Below are 17,820 nucleotides of genomic sequence, written 5' to 3'. Positions count from 1 at the left end.
TGGATGGCAACTTTGAGAGATCTGTGGACGTGGCCCCCAAAATCCCTCTGTTTCACCAATCTGCCAAGAATCCTGCCTTTGACCTTTATATTCTGCATTTAAATTCAACCTTCCAAAATGAATTACTTCACACATTTCCAGGTTGAGCCCCAACTGCCCTTATCAGCCCAGCTCTGCATCCTGTCAATATCTTGTTGCAACCCCCCCATCCAAACTCCACCAATGTTTGTGTCAACAGCAAACTTATTAACCCACTCTTCCACTTCCTCATCCAAGTCATGTGTAAAAAATCTCAGAGCAGAGGTCCCAGAACAGAACCCTGCTGAACACCACTGGCGATCAAGCTCCAGGCTGAATACTTTCCATCTACTACCACCCTCCATTTTCTATGAGCCCACCAATTCTGTATCCAGATAACCAAATTTCCCTTTGTCCCATGCCTCCTTATTTTCTCAATAAGCCTACCATGGAGAGCCTTATCAAACACCTTGCTAAAATCCAGATATACCACATCCACTGCTCTACCTTCATGGATGTTTTGTCACATCTTCAATTCAGTAAGGTTTGTGAGGCATTACCTGCCCCTATCAAAGCCATGCTGGCGCTCCCTAATCAAACTCTGGTTTTCCAAGTAATCGTAAACCCTCTCCAATAATTTGACTACCACTCTTCAAAAGCATTGCGGTACTGCACAGAGCACTGTGGCTCAGTGGTTCGCTCTGCTGCCTCAGCAGCAGGGGCCCGGGTTTGCTTCCAGCCTCTGGCGACTGTCTGTGTGGAGTTTGCACATTCTCCCCGTGTCTGCATGGGTTTCCTCCGGTTTCCTCCCACAATCTGAAAGATGTGCAGGTTAGGTGAATTGGCCATGCTCAATTGTCCATAGTGTTCAGGAATGTGATGGTTCGGTGCATTAGTCCGGGGTAAATGTAGAATAATGTAGAATGGGTTTGGGTTGGATACTCTTCGGAGGTTTGGTGTGGACTTGTTGGGCCGTGGGGTCAGTTTCCACACTGTAGGAATTTTATATTTTCTATTCTCTGTGCTCTCTTCTCGATTAGATGCTCTGTGTTTGAACAAGGGAATAACATTTGGCACCCCCCAGACATCTGGTGGTACTCCAGTGGACAGTGAACATGTTGATTTTGGTTTTTGTTGAAAATAAAAATGAGAACGGAGTGAAGTTGGGTGTTTTCTTCACAGTTTCAGAACCTGACTGTATTGGGGGCGTGCAAGGTATAGAGGAGGGGAAGTGACATAATACACTGCTTGTGTCCAGCTCCCAAGATATTCTAAGAACCAGTCGTAAATAAAACTAATTCCTTTGGGCAACTGCTTATTGCAACAGCATTGTCAACATTCAGGGATTTATTATGAAGTCCTACAATGTAGAGGCTTTTTTAATGGTTGAGCCTTATGTTGAAACTCTGAACACTTATTAACATTTCTTGTGCACGATTCTCACATTTGACAATAGATTGACCAGCTTTAACCCTTTCCTATCTCTAATATGCAGTTTACTTCACTATCTACGGTGATGGTAAAGTGTGTATTTGGTCACATTTTGCAGTCTGCATTTCTGTAGCAATATAATCAATCCTCTCACTGCAGTTTGATTCAAAACTGTGATATTTGAAGCTTTTAAGGCCTCACAGGCCCTTGTTGTGAAAATGACCTTTTCGGTAATTTCTGCTGCTGTTACTCTGACCAGATGTGTCGCTTGAACTCAGTGAGATGACTGACCATTTCCTCTTCCATGACACTTTCTGTTTTCAGAAACAAAGCCATTTTGTTTAAACATGTTAACAAAAAAAAAATCAGTCACCAGGTTCAGTACCTGAACTCAGGATTCGAGCTAAACAGAATGTTGAATTGTGACACTTGTAATTGTTCCCTTAAAATGTAAACTTGTGGCATGCACGTTGTTGAAGTGCATTTTGGATTGAATGAAGTTTTTTAATTCCTGCAGTCAATGGAAAATGGCTTGAACTATATGGCAGTAGCCTTCGCCATGCAGTTGGTTAAGTTTCTGTTGGTCGATGAGAGGAGCATTAGTCATGTAACTGAAGCTGATCTGTTCAATACCATTGAAACACTTATGAGGATCAGTGCTCATTCCAGAGGGAATGCACCTGAAGGGTAAGTTTTGGGGCTTTTGAAAAGTTGGTTAAAATGGTAATAAATGTTCTATCTTTATGCAACTGAAGAAAGTTCCAGTAAAAGCTTTTAGAGCTGTCCGTGCCCAAATAGGCTGGTATTTACTTCAGGATGTTTTTTGTTATCATGAGCAATTAATTTCAGATTAAGAATATTATGTGATCAAAAGCATTACCGAATCCATACGCAATATGGTGGTTCAGTGCTTAGTACTAATGCCTCACAGCACCATAGACCCAGGATTGATTCCAACCTCAGGTGACTGTCTGTGAGGAATTTGCACTTTCTCCCCATGTCTGAGAGAGTTTCCTCCCACAGTCCAGAGATGCACAGATTAGGTGAATTAGCCATACTAAATTGCCCATAGTACTCAGAGACATGTAGGTTAGTCATGGGAAATGCAGGGTGGGGGAACGGGTCTGGGTGGGATACTCTTCGGAGTGCCAGTGTGGACTTGTTGGGCCAAGTGGTCTGTTTCCACACTGTACGGAATCTATGGTGCTCTGTGGTACACTGTTCTGTTGATTCAGTGCAGCCATTAATTTAGACCTTTAAAAAACCAGCTCCTGCATGAATGTACCTTTTTGGCTTACATGTGATACCTTTGCTCTGCAGTTAACCTGCTGAAGTGTTACCAGAGTTCACACAAGAATAGCCATTGTCGTAAGAGCCCTTGGTATTGTTAAGCACTGAATACTGGGGCAGAGCAGAAATGAACTTATCAGTTAATAATCCCTTTGCGCAGAATTTGAGTTCTAAGCAAAAAAAAAGCAAACTACTGCGGATGCTGGAATCTGAAACCAAAAGAGAAAATGCTGGAAAATCTCAGCAGGTCTGGCAGCATCTATAAGGAGAGAAAAGAGCCGACCTTTCGAGTCTAACTGACCCTTTGTCAAAGCTTTGACAAAGGGTCAGTTAGACTCGAAACTTCGGCTCTTTTCTCTCCTTATAGATGCTGCCAGACCTGCTGAGATTTTCCAGCATTTTCTCTTGGTTTGAGTTCTATGCAGTTTTTTTTCTAAGTTATGTTATTAACTAATCCCAGAAGAAGTTTGACCAGTGATGATTAGTTTTTAGTGAAACAGTATCCAAGACTTTGAAAAATAATTGTGGTTTGCAATAACAACTTTAGGAATGTACCACATTGGCTTAAATACCTACATAATTTGTTGGTGCCTGAAAAGGTGTGCTGCAGTTAATGCTTTCCCATTAGTCGGCCTCCTAAATTTCACCTTCTGTCTGTCACTGAGACCCAGTCAATTTCAAAAAGACCTCAGCCGATCTCGATTCTGTTGGTCGAATACTTCTCTTCCAACTCTGGTCTCCTCCCATCTGCTCCACCTTTTTACATCTCCACTCCTGGGACACACCCCATCATGGGATACTGCCTTAACTCATTGTCTTAAACTTTCCTAAGCCTAAATACTACTGTACCCTGTTCTGCCTCCTGTGTAACATATAATGAAATATTGTAACTGGCATCAAAATGTTAAAAATTGGGCATTATCAGTTTTGGATCAGTTGTAATTGTTTAATGCCGGCCTCTGGACTTGAAGGCAATTCAGAAATGGTGTTTCCTCTGCAGCAACTTTACTTTTTATTTCTAATGTGACCCTGATACAGATTGCCACAGCTTATGGATTTGCTTCGAGCTAACTACGAAGCTATGATGGATCGCGCGCACGGTGGCCCCAACTTTATGATGCACTCTGGGATATCCCAGGCCTCTGAATACGATGACCCACCAGGTCTTCGAGAAAAAGCTGAGTATCTGCTGAGAGAGTGGGTAAACCTCTATCACTCTGCAGCAGCTGGACGGGACAGCACCAAAGCGTTCTCTGCCTTTGTTGGGCAGGTAAGGTCAAGAATGAGAGAACAACTGGCTCATAGAAGCTACATTAAAAGGCAGTTAAATCTAGTGGAAAGTAACCAAAATGCTAACCATTGAAACAAATGCTTCCGTGGAAATTACAGGAAGGTCCAACCAGTCCCTAATGTTATTTGTCCTGTTTGTAAGAATTGGCCAAAATAAGGTTTCTTCTTTATTCACATATCTTTTATCTCCATTTTCTTCAATCCACTTCTTAAATATGGACAGGATCTCTGGTTCAATCAGTAATTCTGTATAAAAGAGACTTCTGGTTTTCTGTCCTAATTTTTTAAAATCTATTTCTGTTAGCTTGTTCTAGACCCTATGACAGTGTTTCTCTCTGTTAATCTCTTTCTTAGTATTAGAAACCACTTATTTCAAGTCAGCTCATTAAAACCCGTAATTTGTAATGGAAACAGCCTCGGTTTTAGAATTGATGGCACTCTCTGGACTCCATGCATCTTTTGCTGCACCCACATCTTCCTTGAAATCAGGGAACCCAAGACTTTAAACCCAGTCTTGGTTTTAAAGACCAACTGTGGACTTGAGTTTGATGAGATCATAGATTCACCATTATATCTCAGCTTTTGTTTTCTAGCACGGTGGCTCAGTGGTTAGCACTGCTGCCTCACAGCACCAGGGTCCCAGGTTCGATTCCAGCTCTGGACTACTGTCTGTGTGGAGTTTGCACATTCTCTCCGTGTCTGCGTGGGTTTCCTCCGGGTGCCCCGCTTCCTCCCACAGTCCAAGGATGTGCAGGTTAGGTGAATTGGCCATGCTAAATTGCCCATAGTGTTAGGTGCGTTAGTCAGAGGGAAATGGGTCTGGGTGGGTTACTCTTCGGAGGGTCGTGTGGACTGGTTGGGCCGAAGGGCCTGTTTCCACACTGTAGGGAATCTAATAAAATCTAATCTAAACTCTAGCATAGAACCCAGTAATCTGGTTGTCATCTTATGGTCTTATCCAGTGGCAGTGCTGCTTTTACTGTCTTTTGAAGTCAGATCACCAAATCGTTCTGCTGTTTCACATTACTCAGACTTTCTTTCTTCATCTCTTTTCTTTTTTCTGTTTTTTGTTAATTTGGATTTAATGTTTGTTATGTGTTCTGTCTCCCTTGTAAGAGCTGAGGGGTGATTTCAGAGCTGGTACAGCCTACCTGTTTCACTTGGACTCCTAGATGACATTCTAAACTCTGTAGCTGCAAAAGTGCACAACATTGAGACTGAGATGAATGTTGACCTTGTGTGCCTTGCTGGCTGTTGAATGGTCTGTTATCTCTGCAGATGCACCAGCAGGGAATCCTCAAGACCGATGACCTGATTACTCGCTTTTTCCGACTATGTACTGAAATGTGTGTTGAAATCAGTTACCGTGCACAACAGGAGCAGCAGCACAATCCTACAGCCAATCCCACGATGATCAGGGCCAAGTGCTATCACAACCTGGATGCATTTGTCAGGCTAATAGCCCTGCTGGTCAAGCATTCTGGAGAGGCCACCAACACAGTCACAAAAATTAACCTTCTCAACAAGGTGAGTGGGTTTCTGTATCACTTACCTGTGACCAGTATGGCTGTGTTTATTTTCTTTGAGCATTTGGAAGCTTGTCTTAATGTATAAGTTATGTTGGCACAGAGAATTGGACTACCTTCCTTTCATCTAGCCTTTGTTCATGGCAGTTCAATGAAATGAGATTGAATGTTTTGTCTTATCATGTTAGATAGCTGTACCCGCTACTTAATCCACATGCTCTCTTTGTTACTTCTGGTAATACATTAGCTGCAGCCCTCGGGACGGAAGGAAATCTGCTTGCAGCCACCACCAGGAATTTTGAATCTGTGATTAACACCCTTCCTTTCCTGGAAGAAGCCAACCCAACAAATCTGCCCTTTCCTGTATTACCAACGCAAAGTTTAGTAACTTGGCAGTGTGTGAGGGCCATTAAATGTAAACCCCTCCCATCTTCACATTGTTATTCCCCCAGCTGGGTTGTCATGCCAATGCACACAGTGAAATGTCACTCAGCAAGTAGTTTTTAAAGTCATTTGAGGATCCAGTAATTGAATTGATGTTGTTTAGCTTAAATGACATCCATTCAAACCCTTAAAGTCCTACAATGTATCTCAAAACAAAAACCCATGACTTAAGTCCCAGAGATGTTTGGTCTCTGTCATTTGTTAAACTGTTCAGGTTGCGATTGTCAAACATTTAACTTTTGGCTCGGATTAAAGAGAGAAAGGAGGAGAGAGCTTGAGGAAATGTCAAAATCCAAGTGTTGGGTCATCGTCTCCTGACTAAAATGATTTTTGGGTAGTAGCTGATTTCAGGTTACCAATTTTGATCAGCCTTGCTCTTTTAGAGCTCTGAATGTCCAAAGTTCAGTCTTAAGCTTGTATGGAGTGAGCATGTGGCAGTTGGCTTTCAGTTGTCGTGCTTCAGCTGCTGTTGATCTGGCTGCCCTGGAGAGAGAAGAGTTTGAGGCAAAGTTCTTACACCTCACTGTCTGCTGTCCCAGGTTTGCAATGCTGGTGAGCACCATTTCTAGCCATTCATTGTCACGTTGTATATTCACACATGGTTAGTTACTCAAAGGAGTCAGAGTGCTGGGAAGCTGGCAATGCATTGCAAAATGGTGTTTTTGAATGCTTGCTATCTAATGTGCAGGTACTGGGGATTGTTGTTGGAGTACTACTACAAGATCACGAAGTACGTCAGAGTGAATTTCAGCAGCTGCCATATCATCGAATCTTCATCATGTTGTTGCTCGAGCTAAATGCCCCTGAGCATGTGCTGGAAACGATCAACTTCCAGACACTGACTGCTTTCTGGTAAGTGTTTAAATAGGAAGCATTGCCTCCTATTTCATTCATATTGTCAAAACATTGTAGGGGAAATTCTCGGTTACTGGAACAATACAGTATCTAAAATTCAGAACTCATTCCCCCGAAAAGGCTAATGAGCAATCGAGAAGGATTCAACATGCTCTGTGGTAGAGTAAAGGTTTAGTTAGCTCTGAGGGAATGAGGTCTGTTTGTGCAATGCAAAATCACTTGAACAACTTAATACCAATTGTGTGTCTCACCATGTGTAAATAGTGCATTTAAGTGACCTCCAGTTGGGCTATTTGTCTATATTCCATTAACTAGTCCTGGCTGAAGTAACAGTGGGTGTACTTCAGCTGCTGTCTGTCCCGCTATGCAGGAAACCAGACATGGTTCCTGTATCACTTTGACATCCTCTCATTCTCACTAGATCAAATGAGCTTGGGATCATCTCAGCAGTGGTGTTTCCCATGATTTAGTGTCTATTTATTCATTGCACGAGGTATCAAAAGGCTGGTTTGCTTTTCTGTTTTCCTGAGGGAATTAAATTGAAAAGGGACAGTCTATCCGCTTGTCTTTAATCTGGCACATTGAGTGGCTGAGGGTGAAAGTTAATAAATGGTTAAAAGGAGCCCTCTGATGTGTTTGCGTGAAGTTAGCCCAGCTTCAGACCAATGACTTAAAAGAGCTTACGTACTTCAACATGAGTTTAAAGATCATCTAGAATGGCTTTTGAATGTAATTTTAAATTGCATCTCCTAAAGTAACTGAAGTTTTGTTAACCACAGTAGAGCATGTTACTGGGAATCTTCTAACTGTGCTCTTGAAGTTATTGTTACTCAGTGACTCCTCTCTTCAGACATAAATTGTGGTGTCTTTTTTTTTCTGGGCAGCAACACATTTCACATCTTGCGGCCTACTAAAGCTCCTGGCTTTGTCTATGCTTGGCTGGAACTAATTTCCCACCGGATCTTCATTGCGAGAATGCTGGCGCATACACCCCAACAGAAGGTAGGCTAAATGCTGTCAGTATCTGCACCCCTAGCCTGACTGCTGTTACAGTTTATTCTGTACCATCTTTTTTTTCTTACAACAGAGAGATTTTTGCATTTTCTGTCGGTAAATAAGTGTTCAGGCATAGCTAGATGTTCACTGTCTGCAACACAGAGCAGGAAAGGCCTGGGCTTAACACTCTGACTGCAGTAAATTGGAGCAGTGATATTGATATTGCAATTGACCTTCATGCAAGAGAGGGGTGGATGGGGTGGAGTTCCCCTACCCTTGCTTGAAGTTGTGCATGAGGACAGGCTGAGATGTAAGGTACCTACGTCCCTCCTGTTCCTGTTAGAGACAGAAAGCGTACATTGTCAAAGTTCACCGATGAATAATAGCTGCTTGGAGGGCATCATTCAGCAAATTCGAATGTGAGTGAGTGACGCAGTAACTCTTCAGTGCTGTTTTATCTATCACTCTTATTCTTTGGTCAGTAACAATGTGTACACAAATTTTAATCATCATGTGAGCAAGGATTCAGTTAGACCACTGGAACCTCTGCGCTTGCTTCTGCAGCTGAATGCTGTGGAAGTTAGCTAACTGAGCCTGATGCCCATTGGGTAAAAAGGACAAGGTAACCAGTTTGGAGTTTGGTTAATTCATACATTGTACCCAGATTAATTTTTACATTGATTTGTGGAGCTGAGTTCAGGTATATGTGAGATTACTCTGTGCATAGTATAATTTTCCTGTTACAAGCATGTATGTAGAAACTCTTGTATTCTATCACTATTGAATGTAGAGGTATGGCTAATGTATTCTGTCCTCCAGGGCTGGCCCATGTATGCCCAGCTGTTGATCGATCTGTTTAAGTTCCTGGCTCCTTACTTGAGGAATGTGGAGTTGACAAAACCTATGCAAATTCTTTACAAGGTGAGTGTGCATACCACATGACAAACGGAAAACCAGTGATCTCCACTGCCACTAGTTTTAGTGATTTTGTAAACGCTGCTCTCTTTAAAAAGTCACATTTCACTAACATGTTGTTACCTTGAGAATGTTTCTGTTGTGTCTAATCTGGTTCTAAGATCGCTGTTTTACCTTTACAGGGTACACTGCGTGTCTTGCTTGTCCTTTTGCATGATTTTCCAGAGTTCCTTTGTGACTACCATTATGGCTTCTGTGATGTGATCCCGCCAAACTGTATTCAGCTGCGAAACCTGATCCTGAGTGCCTTCCCACGGAATATGCGACTGCCAGATCCATTCACCCCGAATCTAAAGGTACCAGATGGCATTTTCACCCAGGGGTTTGTGTTGTCTGATCAAATGAGAGCCTGTTTACCCTGAGAATAAGTGTTCCAGCTGATCCTGGAATCATCATTCCCTAAGTACAGGGGAAACTTCAATTATCCAAATGAAATGGGTGGGCACTCTTTCATTCGGATAATTGATTATTCGGTTAATTGATTCAATACCTTTCCTCTGGGGCTTGGAGTTTTCTGTTAAGTCTGATCCCCATTCAGGAGACTGGGGGTCTCACGCACGGCGTGCTGCTTCCTAAAAACCTGTCCGCCCCTGTCCCCATGAGCCCCCAGTCCCACCCCCATCAACAGTAAGACTACTGCCTTTTTGTGGAGTGAGTCTCCAAATAATGTGCGCACGTACAGCCCCACACACAACTTTTTACTGCAACCTTTTAACAAGTACAGGACAGTGTAGGAGAGATTTTCTGGGGAAGGGGGGGTTAGGGTGTAGAATTCAGGGAAAGTGTGGGGAGAGAGAGAGGGCAGGAGGTCAGTCATTTGGTGACTGTGCTAGGGTTCCCATCTGTGTCCAGGACTCTTCTCAGCAGCATTTCAGTAAACAGAGATCGCTTTTAATCACTGTAAACAAAAGACGCAATCAGTGTTGAAAACACGTCTTTGATGTAATGCTTCTATCAGGACCATGAGATCATCTTTGGATAATTGATATTCGGATAACCGAGGTTCTGCTGTAAACCAAGTTGTGCAGTAACCTAATGTGGCTTGAAAGATGCCTTGCAACATGAGTTGGCACAGGTAGTGAGAGGCTTCTATATCACACACCATGCAACAGAACCTTTTGTGTTTTAGTAGTTTACAGTGAAAATGGTTGGAATTTCACAACAGTTTGAATTAGTGGGGAGCTATGTACTGTTGGAGTGATACCTGGCACATAGATTTTGGTTGTTAGTCAGTCTTTACGGCTCTGGGATATCTCTGCAGGAGTTCCTCAGGGTAGTGTCATAGGCCCAACCATCTTCAGCTGCTTCATCAATGATCTTCCCTCCATCAGAAATTCACTGCTGATTACACAATGTTCAGCACTGTCTGCGATTCCTCAGATACTGATGCAGTCCATGTCCAAATGCAGCAAGACCTAGACAGCAACTTGCGCTGACAAGTGGCAAGTAAGATTTGTGCCGCACAAGTTGTGAATCATCAACATCTCCAACAAATCATCTAATCATCACTCCTTTAAATTTCCATGGCATTGCCATCAATGGCATTCAGAGTGGTGAATTCCTGGAAGTTATCATTGCCTGGAAACTGAACAGGACTAGCCGTATGAGTTCTGTGGCTGCAAGAGCAGGTCAGAGGCTAGGCATCTTGCAATGAGTAACTCATTTCCTGAGTCATCCAAGCCTGTCAGTCATTTATTAAGATGCAAGTCTGGAGTGTAATGAAACCTATAACTTCAAAGACACTTGAAACCTAGCACTACCCAAGGGAAGATCATATGACTGGCATCACACATGCAAATCTCTGCTTCCTCCATCACTGATGCTCAGCAACAGTATATATCATCTACAAGATGCACTGTAGAAATTCTCCAAGTCTCCATAGACATAACTTTCCAAACTCACTCTGATTGCCATCTGGAAGGACAAAGGCAAGAGACAAATGGGGAAGCCACCGACTACAGGCTCCCCGCCAAGGCCCACACCATCCAGAAATATATCATCATTCCTTCAGTGTCACTTGGTGAAAATGTTGGAACTTGCTCCCTTGTGGCATTTGGGTCTACCTACAGCACATGACCTGCTGTGGTTCAAGAAGGTAGCTCCCCACCAGCTTCCAAAGGGCAACAAGGAATGGGCAATAAATACCAGTCCCCACGAACATTTCATAAGCCTTCCCGGTTTATAGAATTTTGCCATTGCAATGCATAAATTTAAGTGAAAGCAAAAAATGTGCAAGTCATGTTTTTCCCCTGAAATGGAAGATTTGACATTGAAGCTTCACTCAAAATGAGACTCACCCCACCAGGGTACTGACCTGCTGTTTCATTTTTAAAATGCTGGCTGGCCTTGATGCTGGAGTATTTTCTGTTGCTTGATTTGCTGCAGTTCTTGCTTGTCTTTTTTTTTAAATCTGTATGTGGGTGAGTAAGTCCATGCTGGTTTGTTCCTGTATGAGCGGGAGGGCAGAGTTGATGTCTGTGTTTAATAGGTGGTTACGACTAGGCAGATGGTGAATCACCCTGCTGACTCTGTGTTTACACCGTGTGGCAGGTGGATATGCTGAGTGAAATCAACATTGCTCCTCGGATATTGACCAACTTCACAGGAGTGATGCCACCTCAGTTTAAGAAGGACTTGGATTCCTATTTGAAGACGCGGTCACCGGTCACCTTTCTCTCAGAGTTGCGCAGTAACCTGCAGGTGAGCAGGACAAGGGTAATTACATCTTTTTTAACTAATTATTGAATTCTTACTGCTACAGAATGTGACCTCTTTGGCTTTTCGGATAGAAATTATACAAATATAAATGTGATGATACAGACATAAGCATGCAGTAAGTCTTTGTTCGTTACATTATGATTAATCCAGGCTGGCATTACTTGAGAGGTTACTGGATAAATAAAGGTTGTCAAAGTCAACATAATCACACTTGGGGAGGGAGTGGAATCAGGGAGCTGGTTTTATCGTGTTAAGGTAGATAAGTGCCCCAGTACTGATCAGATCTCTCCCTGAATATTGAGAGGGGCAAGAGAACAAATTCCTGTAGGTGTTGATAGACTTTTTTGTATTATCTTTGGCCGCAACTGAGGTCCCAGATAACTGGAGAATAGCCGATGTTATCCCGTTGTTTAAGGTGGGTAGCAGGGATAATTTTGGAAATTACCTGTGACTCTCGTGCTGATGGTAGGGAAATTATTGGAATAGGTTCTCCGGGACGAGATCTATATGCATTTAGAGGTAAATGGAGTTATAGGCAGACAGCATGGTTTTGTCCGGGGGAGTTTGTGCCTCACTAACTTGATCAAATGTTTTTGAGGAGGTGACAAAGGTGATTTGAGGGAAAAGCAGTTGATTTTCTCTTTATGGACTTCATTAAAGCCCTGACAAGGTCCCTCATGACAGACTGATGCAAAAGATGAAGTCAGCTTGTATTAGGGGTGGTTTGGCAAGATGGATACAGAACTGGCTTAGTCATAGGAGATAGAAGGTAGTGGTGGAAGGATGCTTTTTGGAATGGAGGGTTGTGACCATTGTTCCACAGGGGTTAGTGCTAAGAATTTGTTTGTGGCTCATTTTGGAGGGAAATGTAGTATGTTTGCAGATGATACAAAGTTTGGTGGAGTTGCACGTAGTGAGGAAGGTTGTCAGAGGACGCAGCAGGATATCGCTCAGATGAGGGCATGGGCAGAAAAGTAGCAGTCGGAAATTAATCTGGACAAATGTGAGATGATATGTTTTGGAAGGTCAAGAACAGGTGGAAGTTATACAGTGAATTGCAGAATGCTTAGGGAGTATTCATATGCAGAGGGATCTGGGTGTGCAGGTCCACACATCACCAAAGGTGGCAGCACAGGTAGGTAAGGAAATATGCCTATGGTATGCTTGCCTTCATTGGAAGGGACATTATATATAAGGATAGGCAAGTTATGCTGCAGCTTTATAGAACTTTAGGCCACACTTGGAATATTGCGTACAGTATTGGTCACCACTGAAGAATGTGGGTGCTTTGGAGAGAGTACAGAAAAGGCTTTCTGGAATGTTGCCTGGTATGGGGGATTTTAGCTATGAAGGAAGGTGGATAGACTGGGTTTGTTTTCACTGGAACACAGGAAGTTGAGGGTCAGTTTATAATAGCACTTTTTTAAAATAATTTAGTGAATGGCATGGATAGAGTGGAAAGTATGAGGCTTTTTCCCAGGGTGGAGGGGTCAGTTACTAGGGGGGCATGGATTCAGGATGGAGGGGGAAAGTTTAAAAGAGATGTGAGAGGCAAGGTTTTCACACGAAGGATGGTGAGTGCTTGGAACGCACTGGCAGAGGTGGTAGTGGGGAATCCGACACAGTCGCAGCATACAAGAAGCACCTGGATGAATACATGAATAGGAAGGGAACAGAGGGATATGCATTCTGGAAGTGAAGACAGTTTTAGTATGGAAGGGCAAATGTGGCAGTGCAGGCTTGGAGGGGCCTGTTTCTGTGCTGTATTGCTGTTTGTTCTAAGAACCTTACCCTGCCCATCTGCTTCAAAAACCAACAAACCAGAGTTTCTTCAGGGTAGACTTGGTCTGTGCAGTTCGCTTGATTGGTTGTAGGGAAAATCCACTGTAACAAAGTTTGAATAGGAGGAGATAGAATCTGGTTTAAGGTGTCGAATGAGTCAATTCAGCTTTCCAGCAATATTGCTTAATAGTTTAGTGTATGAGTAGCAGTATAGTAAGGAGTTTTACTGTGGGTTTTTAAATCACATGCTCTGACCATGTGCACCCAGCTTGCTCACTAAGGAAATGACTGAAACCGTTTCAACTACTAGAGGTTGTAGTTCATCATGGAACAGGAATAAAGTGCTGGAGAAACTCAGCAGGTCTGGCACCACCTGTGCAAAGGTTTCCAGTTCAGTCTGAGTCAGCTTTAGAATGGAACAGGGGAAAAAATGATCTGAAAAGTTCAGGGGAGATTGTTAAAGATAACTTTTCTCATCAGTTATATTTCACACTTGTCGGAAAACTTCCAACAATACTGATTACTTGCTTCTCGTGTATTCCAAGTTCTTACAGAATTACCCTCCGATTAACTGATGTTCATCAGTTTCCAAGTTCCTTTTGGCCTCTGGCTTCTCTGCCGAGCTATACTAAATGATAACAAAGGTCAAAGGTATTGTGTTTTGGTAAAACAAACAAAGGCCTGACTTATAAAATTGTAAGCAGGGCCTTGGGTAGTGTTGTAGAACAGAGACACCTAGGGGTTCAGGTATGTAATTCTTTGAAGTTGTGCATCTTAAATGGGTAGGATAGTTAAGATGTTTAGCGCGCTTGCCCTTCATTGCTCGGAGCTTTTGGGTATAGGAGTTAGGATGCTAGGTTGAGTTTGGACAAGACGACGAGGCCTCTTCTGGACTTAGTTCTGGTCTCCCTGTTATTGGAAAGATAGTTTGAAATTATAGAGGGTTCAGAAGAGACTTACCAGGATGGTGCTGGGAATGGAGGGTTTGAGTCAGGGGGAGAGGCTAGGACTTTTTTCACTGGAGCATGGGAGATTTTGAGGGGTGATCTTTACAGAGGTTTATAAAATCATGAGGTCTTTTCCCTCGGGTGGGGAATTTCAAGACTGGGGGTTATATATTTAAGGTGAAAGGAGAAAGATTTAAAAACATTAAGGGGGTAGTTTTCTTTTTAGAAACAGTGGTTCATGTGTGGAGTAAACTGTGAGAAAGGGTGGATGCAGGTACAGTTGCAACATTTTAAAGACATTTAGATAAGTACATGAATAAGAAATGGTTGGAGGGATATAGGCCACCTGTAGGGTTAGTTTGGGATTATAGTTCACATGGACTGGTTGGACTGATGGGTCTGTTTCCCTATTATATGACACTCTTCCCTAAAGGTAACCATAACTTGGTTGAATTTAACATTCCACTTGAGTGAGAGTTTTGCATTGAAAGCGGCCACGCTAAACTTCAACAAGGGAGTTACAATGGCTTATAAGGGCAGATTGGCTGGAATAGACTGGGAAATCAGAAAAGACAGTGAAGGAACAATGACAGACAGTATAGAAAATAGTTCATCTCTCTGTGACCATATCCCAGTGAGGAAGGAATATTCTGGAAAGGGACAAACTAACCATGGTTAACCAGGCAAGTTCAGGATTGTGCAAAGTCAAAAGGAAAAAGTCTAACCGTTGTGGCATGGTCAGTGAAAGGATTGGGGAAGTTTTGAAAGCTTTCAAAAGATGACTTTGAAAAATTGAGGGAAGAAGTAAACTTGAAAGCTAATTAGAAAGTATGAAACGCAATAACCATCATTAATGAAGAAGTACTGGGCACGCTCATGGAGCTAAAGGCCAATAGTTGCCCTGAGTTTGACTGGTTGCCTCCGAGGATTTTAAAGGAAATAGCTGTGGAGATTGTGGATGAACTGGGAGTAATCTTTTCAAGAATCCTTATATTCTGTAAAGTCCCAGAGGATTGGAAAATTGAGTGTGGCACTTTTATTTAAAAAGTCTGGTAACTATAGACAGATATCTGTTGCAAAGGATGTAATAACGTAATATTCTGAAATAATCTAGCAGAGTCAGCATGGCTTTGTGAAGGGGAAAATGTGTTTGAAGAGGGAACAAGCAGGAAGATAACCAGTAAAATGGGAGATTTGGATTTCCAAAAGGCCTTCAATGAGGTGTCACACATTAGGATAATTTGAGAGCCTATTGTCTTGGGGGGATGGCAAACTTCGTTTTAACCAGCACTCTTAATAAACTGGCAAAAATTAGATACCTCCAGTACTATGATGTCTGAGTATTTACAAATAAAGTGTAACAGTGATGTGTATATTTCCTACATTGTTTCTATTACATTGATTTTCAGAGGTGTATTGATGTCTTTACATAATTTATTTGAGAGAGGCTGATGTCTCGCAACATTACCTGGTCAGGGTTTACTGCGATAATACATACCTCTTGATTACCTGAAATACTTGATCAATCTGCTGTTAGGAAGGTGTTGTCGTAACATTGCTGGTCCCATGGATGAATGGAGCATGAATGGAGAACTGTGTAACTAGTAGAAGACAGAATGGAATTAAGGGACAGGTTCAGATGGCAGTCTGTAACTAGTGAAGTGGCTGAGGGGTCATGGCTGCAGCTATAATTATTCACAACAGATAATAGTGACTTGGATGAAGGAAGTGAATGTCTTATCGCCAAATTTGTGGATGATACAAACAGAATAGATGGAGGGGCAAATGGTGAGGATGACGCAGTCTGCAGAGAGGCTGTAGGGCGGGTGAGTGGACAAAATGATCTTTTGGCAGATGGAATATAATGTGGGGAAAAATGAGGTTCGTCAGGAAGAACATAGCATCTATTATTAAAATGTAGACTGACTGCAGGAATTGGACGGCTGCTGTGCATGAATCACAAAAGTTAGCAACTTATATGAATAGGACAGAGTGTAAAAATAGAGAAGTCTTGCCAAACTATACAAGGTGCCTGTTAGACCACAGCTGGAATACTGTGAACAGTTTTGGTTCCCTTACCAAGGGAAAAATATCCTGGCATTAAGAGGGAGGGCCGTCCACAAAAGGTTCATCGAGTTGGTCCTGGGTATGAAGGAGAGGTTGGGTATGTTAGGCCTGTTCTCTGAGTTTAGGAGAATGAAATCAACCTATCGAAACATACAGTATTCTTAGTGACCTTGACAGGGTAGGTAAGGTTTCTCCCCCTTGTGGGAGAGTCTCTGACCAGATCTCAGAATAAGGGCTGTCCATTTAAGGCAGAGATGAGGAAAAATTTCCTCCCTGAACAGAGTGAAACTGTGGAATTCTTTACTGCGTAGGACTGTCCAGGCTGAGATGGACAGATTTTTAATCAGTAAGGGAGAAAAGTCAAAAACGATTAGATCAGCCATGATCTCCTTGGATGGGGAGTAGACTCTGGGCTCAGTGGCCTTTTTTTTTATATGTCTTGTGGTTTCATTGAAAGGATTGTGGGAGGGGACTGGAGTTAGTTTGGAACAATGGAGTGGGGGGGGGGGCAGGATTACTGTGATGGTGGGGCTAGACATGGTTGAGAGTCTGGACACGATTGGGGAAGACATGAGCCCAGTGGGGTAGGCAAAGCAGTGGGTTTGCCAAGGCAGTTCCTTTCAATTGATTTTTTTTTGACAAGAGGAGGTAGAAACAGATGGTGTGGGGTTTAGGAACAGAGGGGAGATCCCCAAAGAGGAGGTCCATGACAGCTCTGAACACAATGGCTTCATACTCACTGGTGGAGTCATGGTCCAGGAGAGATAGGAAGGAGTTGTCTGAAAGTAGGCACTTACCCTTCCCAAGGGAAAGGGCTACAGGACCAGCCACAGACTTTAATGATGCGTCCACGATAATTCTGAAGTTTGTGTTTCTCCATGTTGCTAGATTCTGTATACACTTTTTTTTAACATCGATGGTTTATTGTACTGGAGGTCTTTGTCATATCCAGTCGCGAACTAAGAGCTTGGAAAATGTGCATAACGTTATGGCAACATTTCTGGCTGAGCTGAATGAAGCTTTTGCTTGAACCCATCTAGCAGATTTTTTTTCTTCTGGCATCCACAAGATTTCCTTTGCAATCTTCTATAAAAATAGCCTGTTGTTTTCTGTTTAAACTGGAAATTAACCAGCAAGAACCATCTGGACAGCACCCAAGCCTTGTATTCCTGACCGGACCATCTCTCCAGCAGTGACTGAAATAATGAGGGAAATGCTAACCGTGAACGGAAGCAGTGCCAGCTGGATTATGGGGTGTCTTCTTATCACTGCAGTGTGACTTGGCTCGGGGTCTGTCGGTTTTTCAGCCCACTCCTTGCCACTGTTTCCTCTGCTCACCTGACCGTTGTAATCATTACAAAAATCGTTTGGCAGATGTAACACTTCATGCGCTGTAATCCCGGCAGGTAAAATGTCATGCCTGATGGAAGATATTAGAATGTTCATTGGTTGCATTGCGTTCTGCTTCTCCGGTTTGCTGA

At 42.7% G+C, this 17,820-nt stretch overlaps 1 protein-coding gene across 6 annotated transcripts in view; it reads left to right on the top strand.

The window, feature by feature from the left end:
• Positions 1-17,820, top strand: part of cnot1 (CCR4-NOT transcription complex, subunit 1) — a 159,222-nt gene that overhangs the window by 137,535 nt on the left and 3,867 nt on the right. For 4 of the 6 annotated variants that reach the window (XM_060838293.1, XM_060838289.1, XM_060838292.1 and 1 more), the window contains 8 exons: positions 1,967-2,136; positions 3,778-4,009; positions 5,308-5,556; positions 6,688-6,851; positions 7,739-7,856; positions 8,670-8,771; positions 8,948-9,121; positions 11,376-11,540. In XM_060838293.1, the coding sequence (XP_060694276.1) occupies positions 1,967-2,136; positions 3,778-4,009; positions 5,308-5,556; positions 6,688-6,851; positions 7,739-7,856; positions 8,670-8,771; positions 8,948-9,121; positions 11,376-11,540 (1,374 nt within the window). The remainder of the gene's footprint in view (positions 1-1,966; positions 2,137-3,777; positions 4,010-5,307; positions 5,557-6,687; positions 6,852-7,738; positions 7,857-8,669; positions 8,772-8,947; positions 9,122-11,375; positions 11,541-17,820) is intronic. The other 2 variants (XM_060838294.1, XM_060838290.1) reach the window with 1 other exon arrangement.

The sequence above is a fragment of the Hemiscyllium ocellatum genome, chromosome 17 (assembly GCF_020745735.1).
Source record: "Hemiscyllium ocellatum isolate sHemOce1 chromosome 17, sHemOce1.pat.X.cur, whole genome shotgun sequence".
NCBI lineage: Eukaryota > Metazoa > Chordata > Chondrichthyes > Orectolobiformes > Hemiscylliidae > Hemiscyllium > Hemiscyllium ocellatum.
This window is presented reverse-complemented; position numbering and strand designations above follow the sequence as displayed.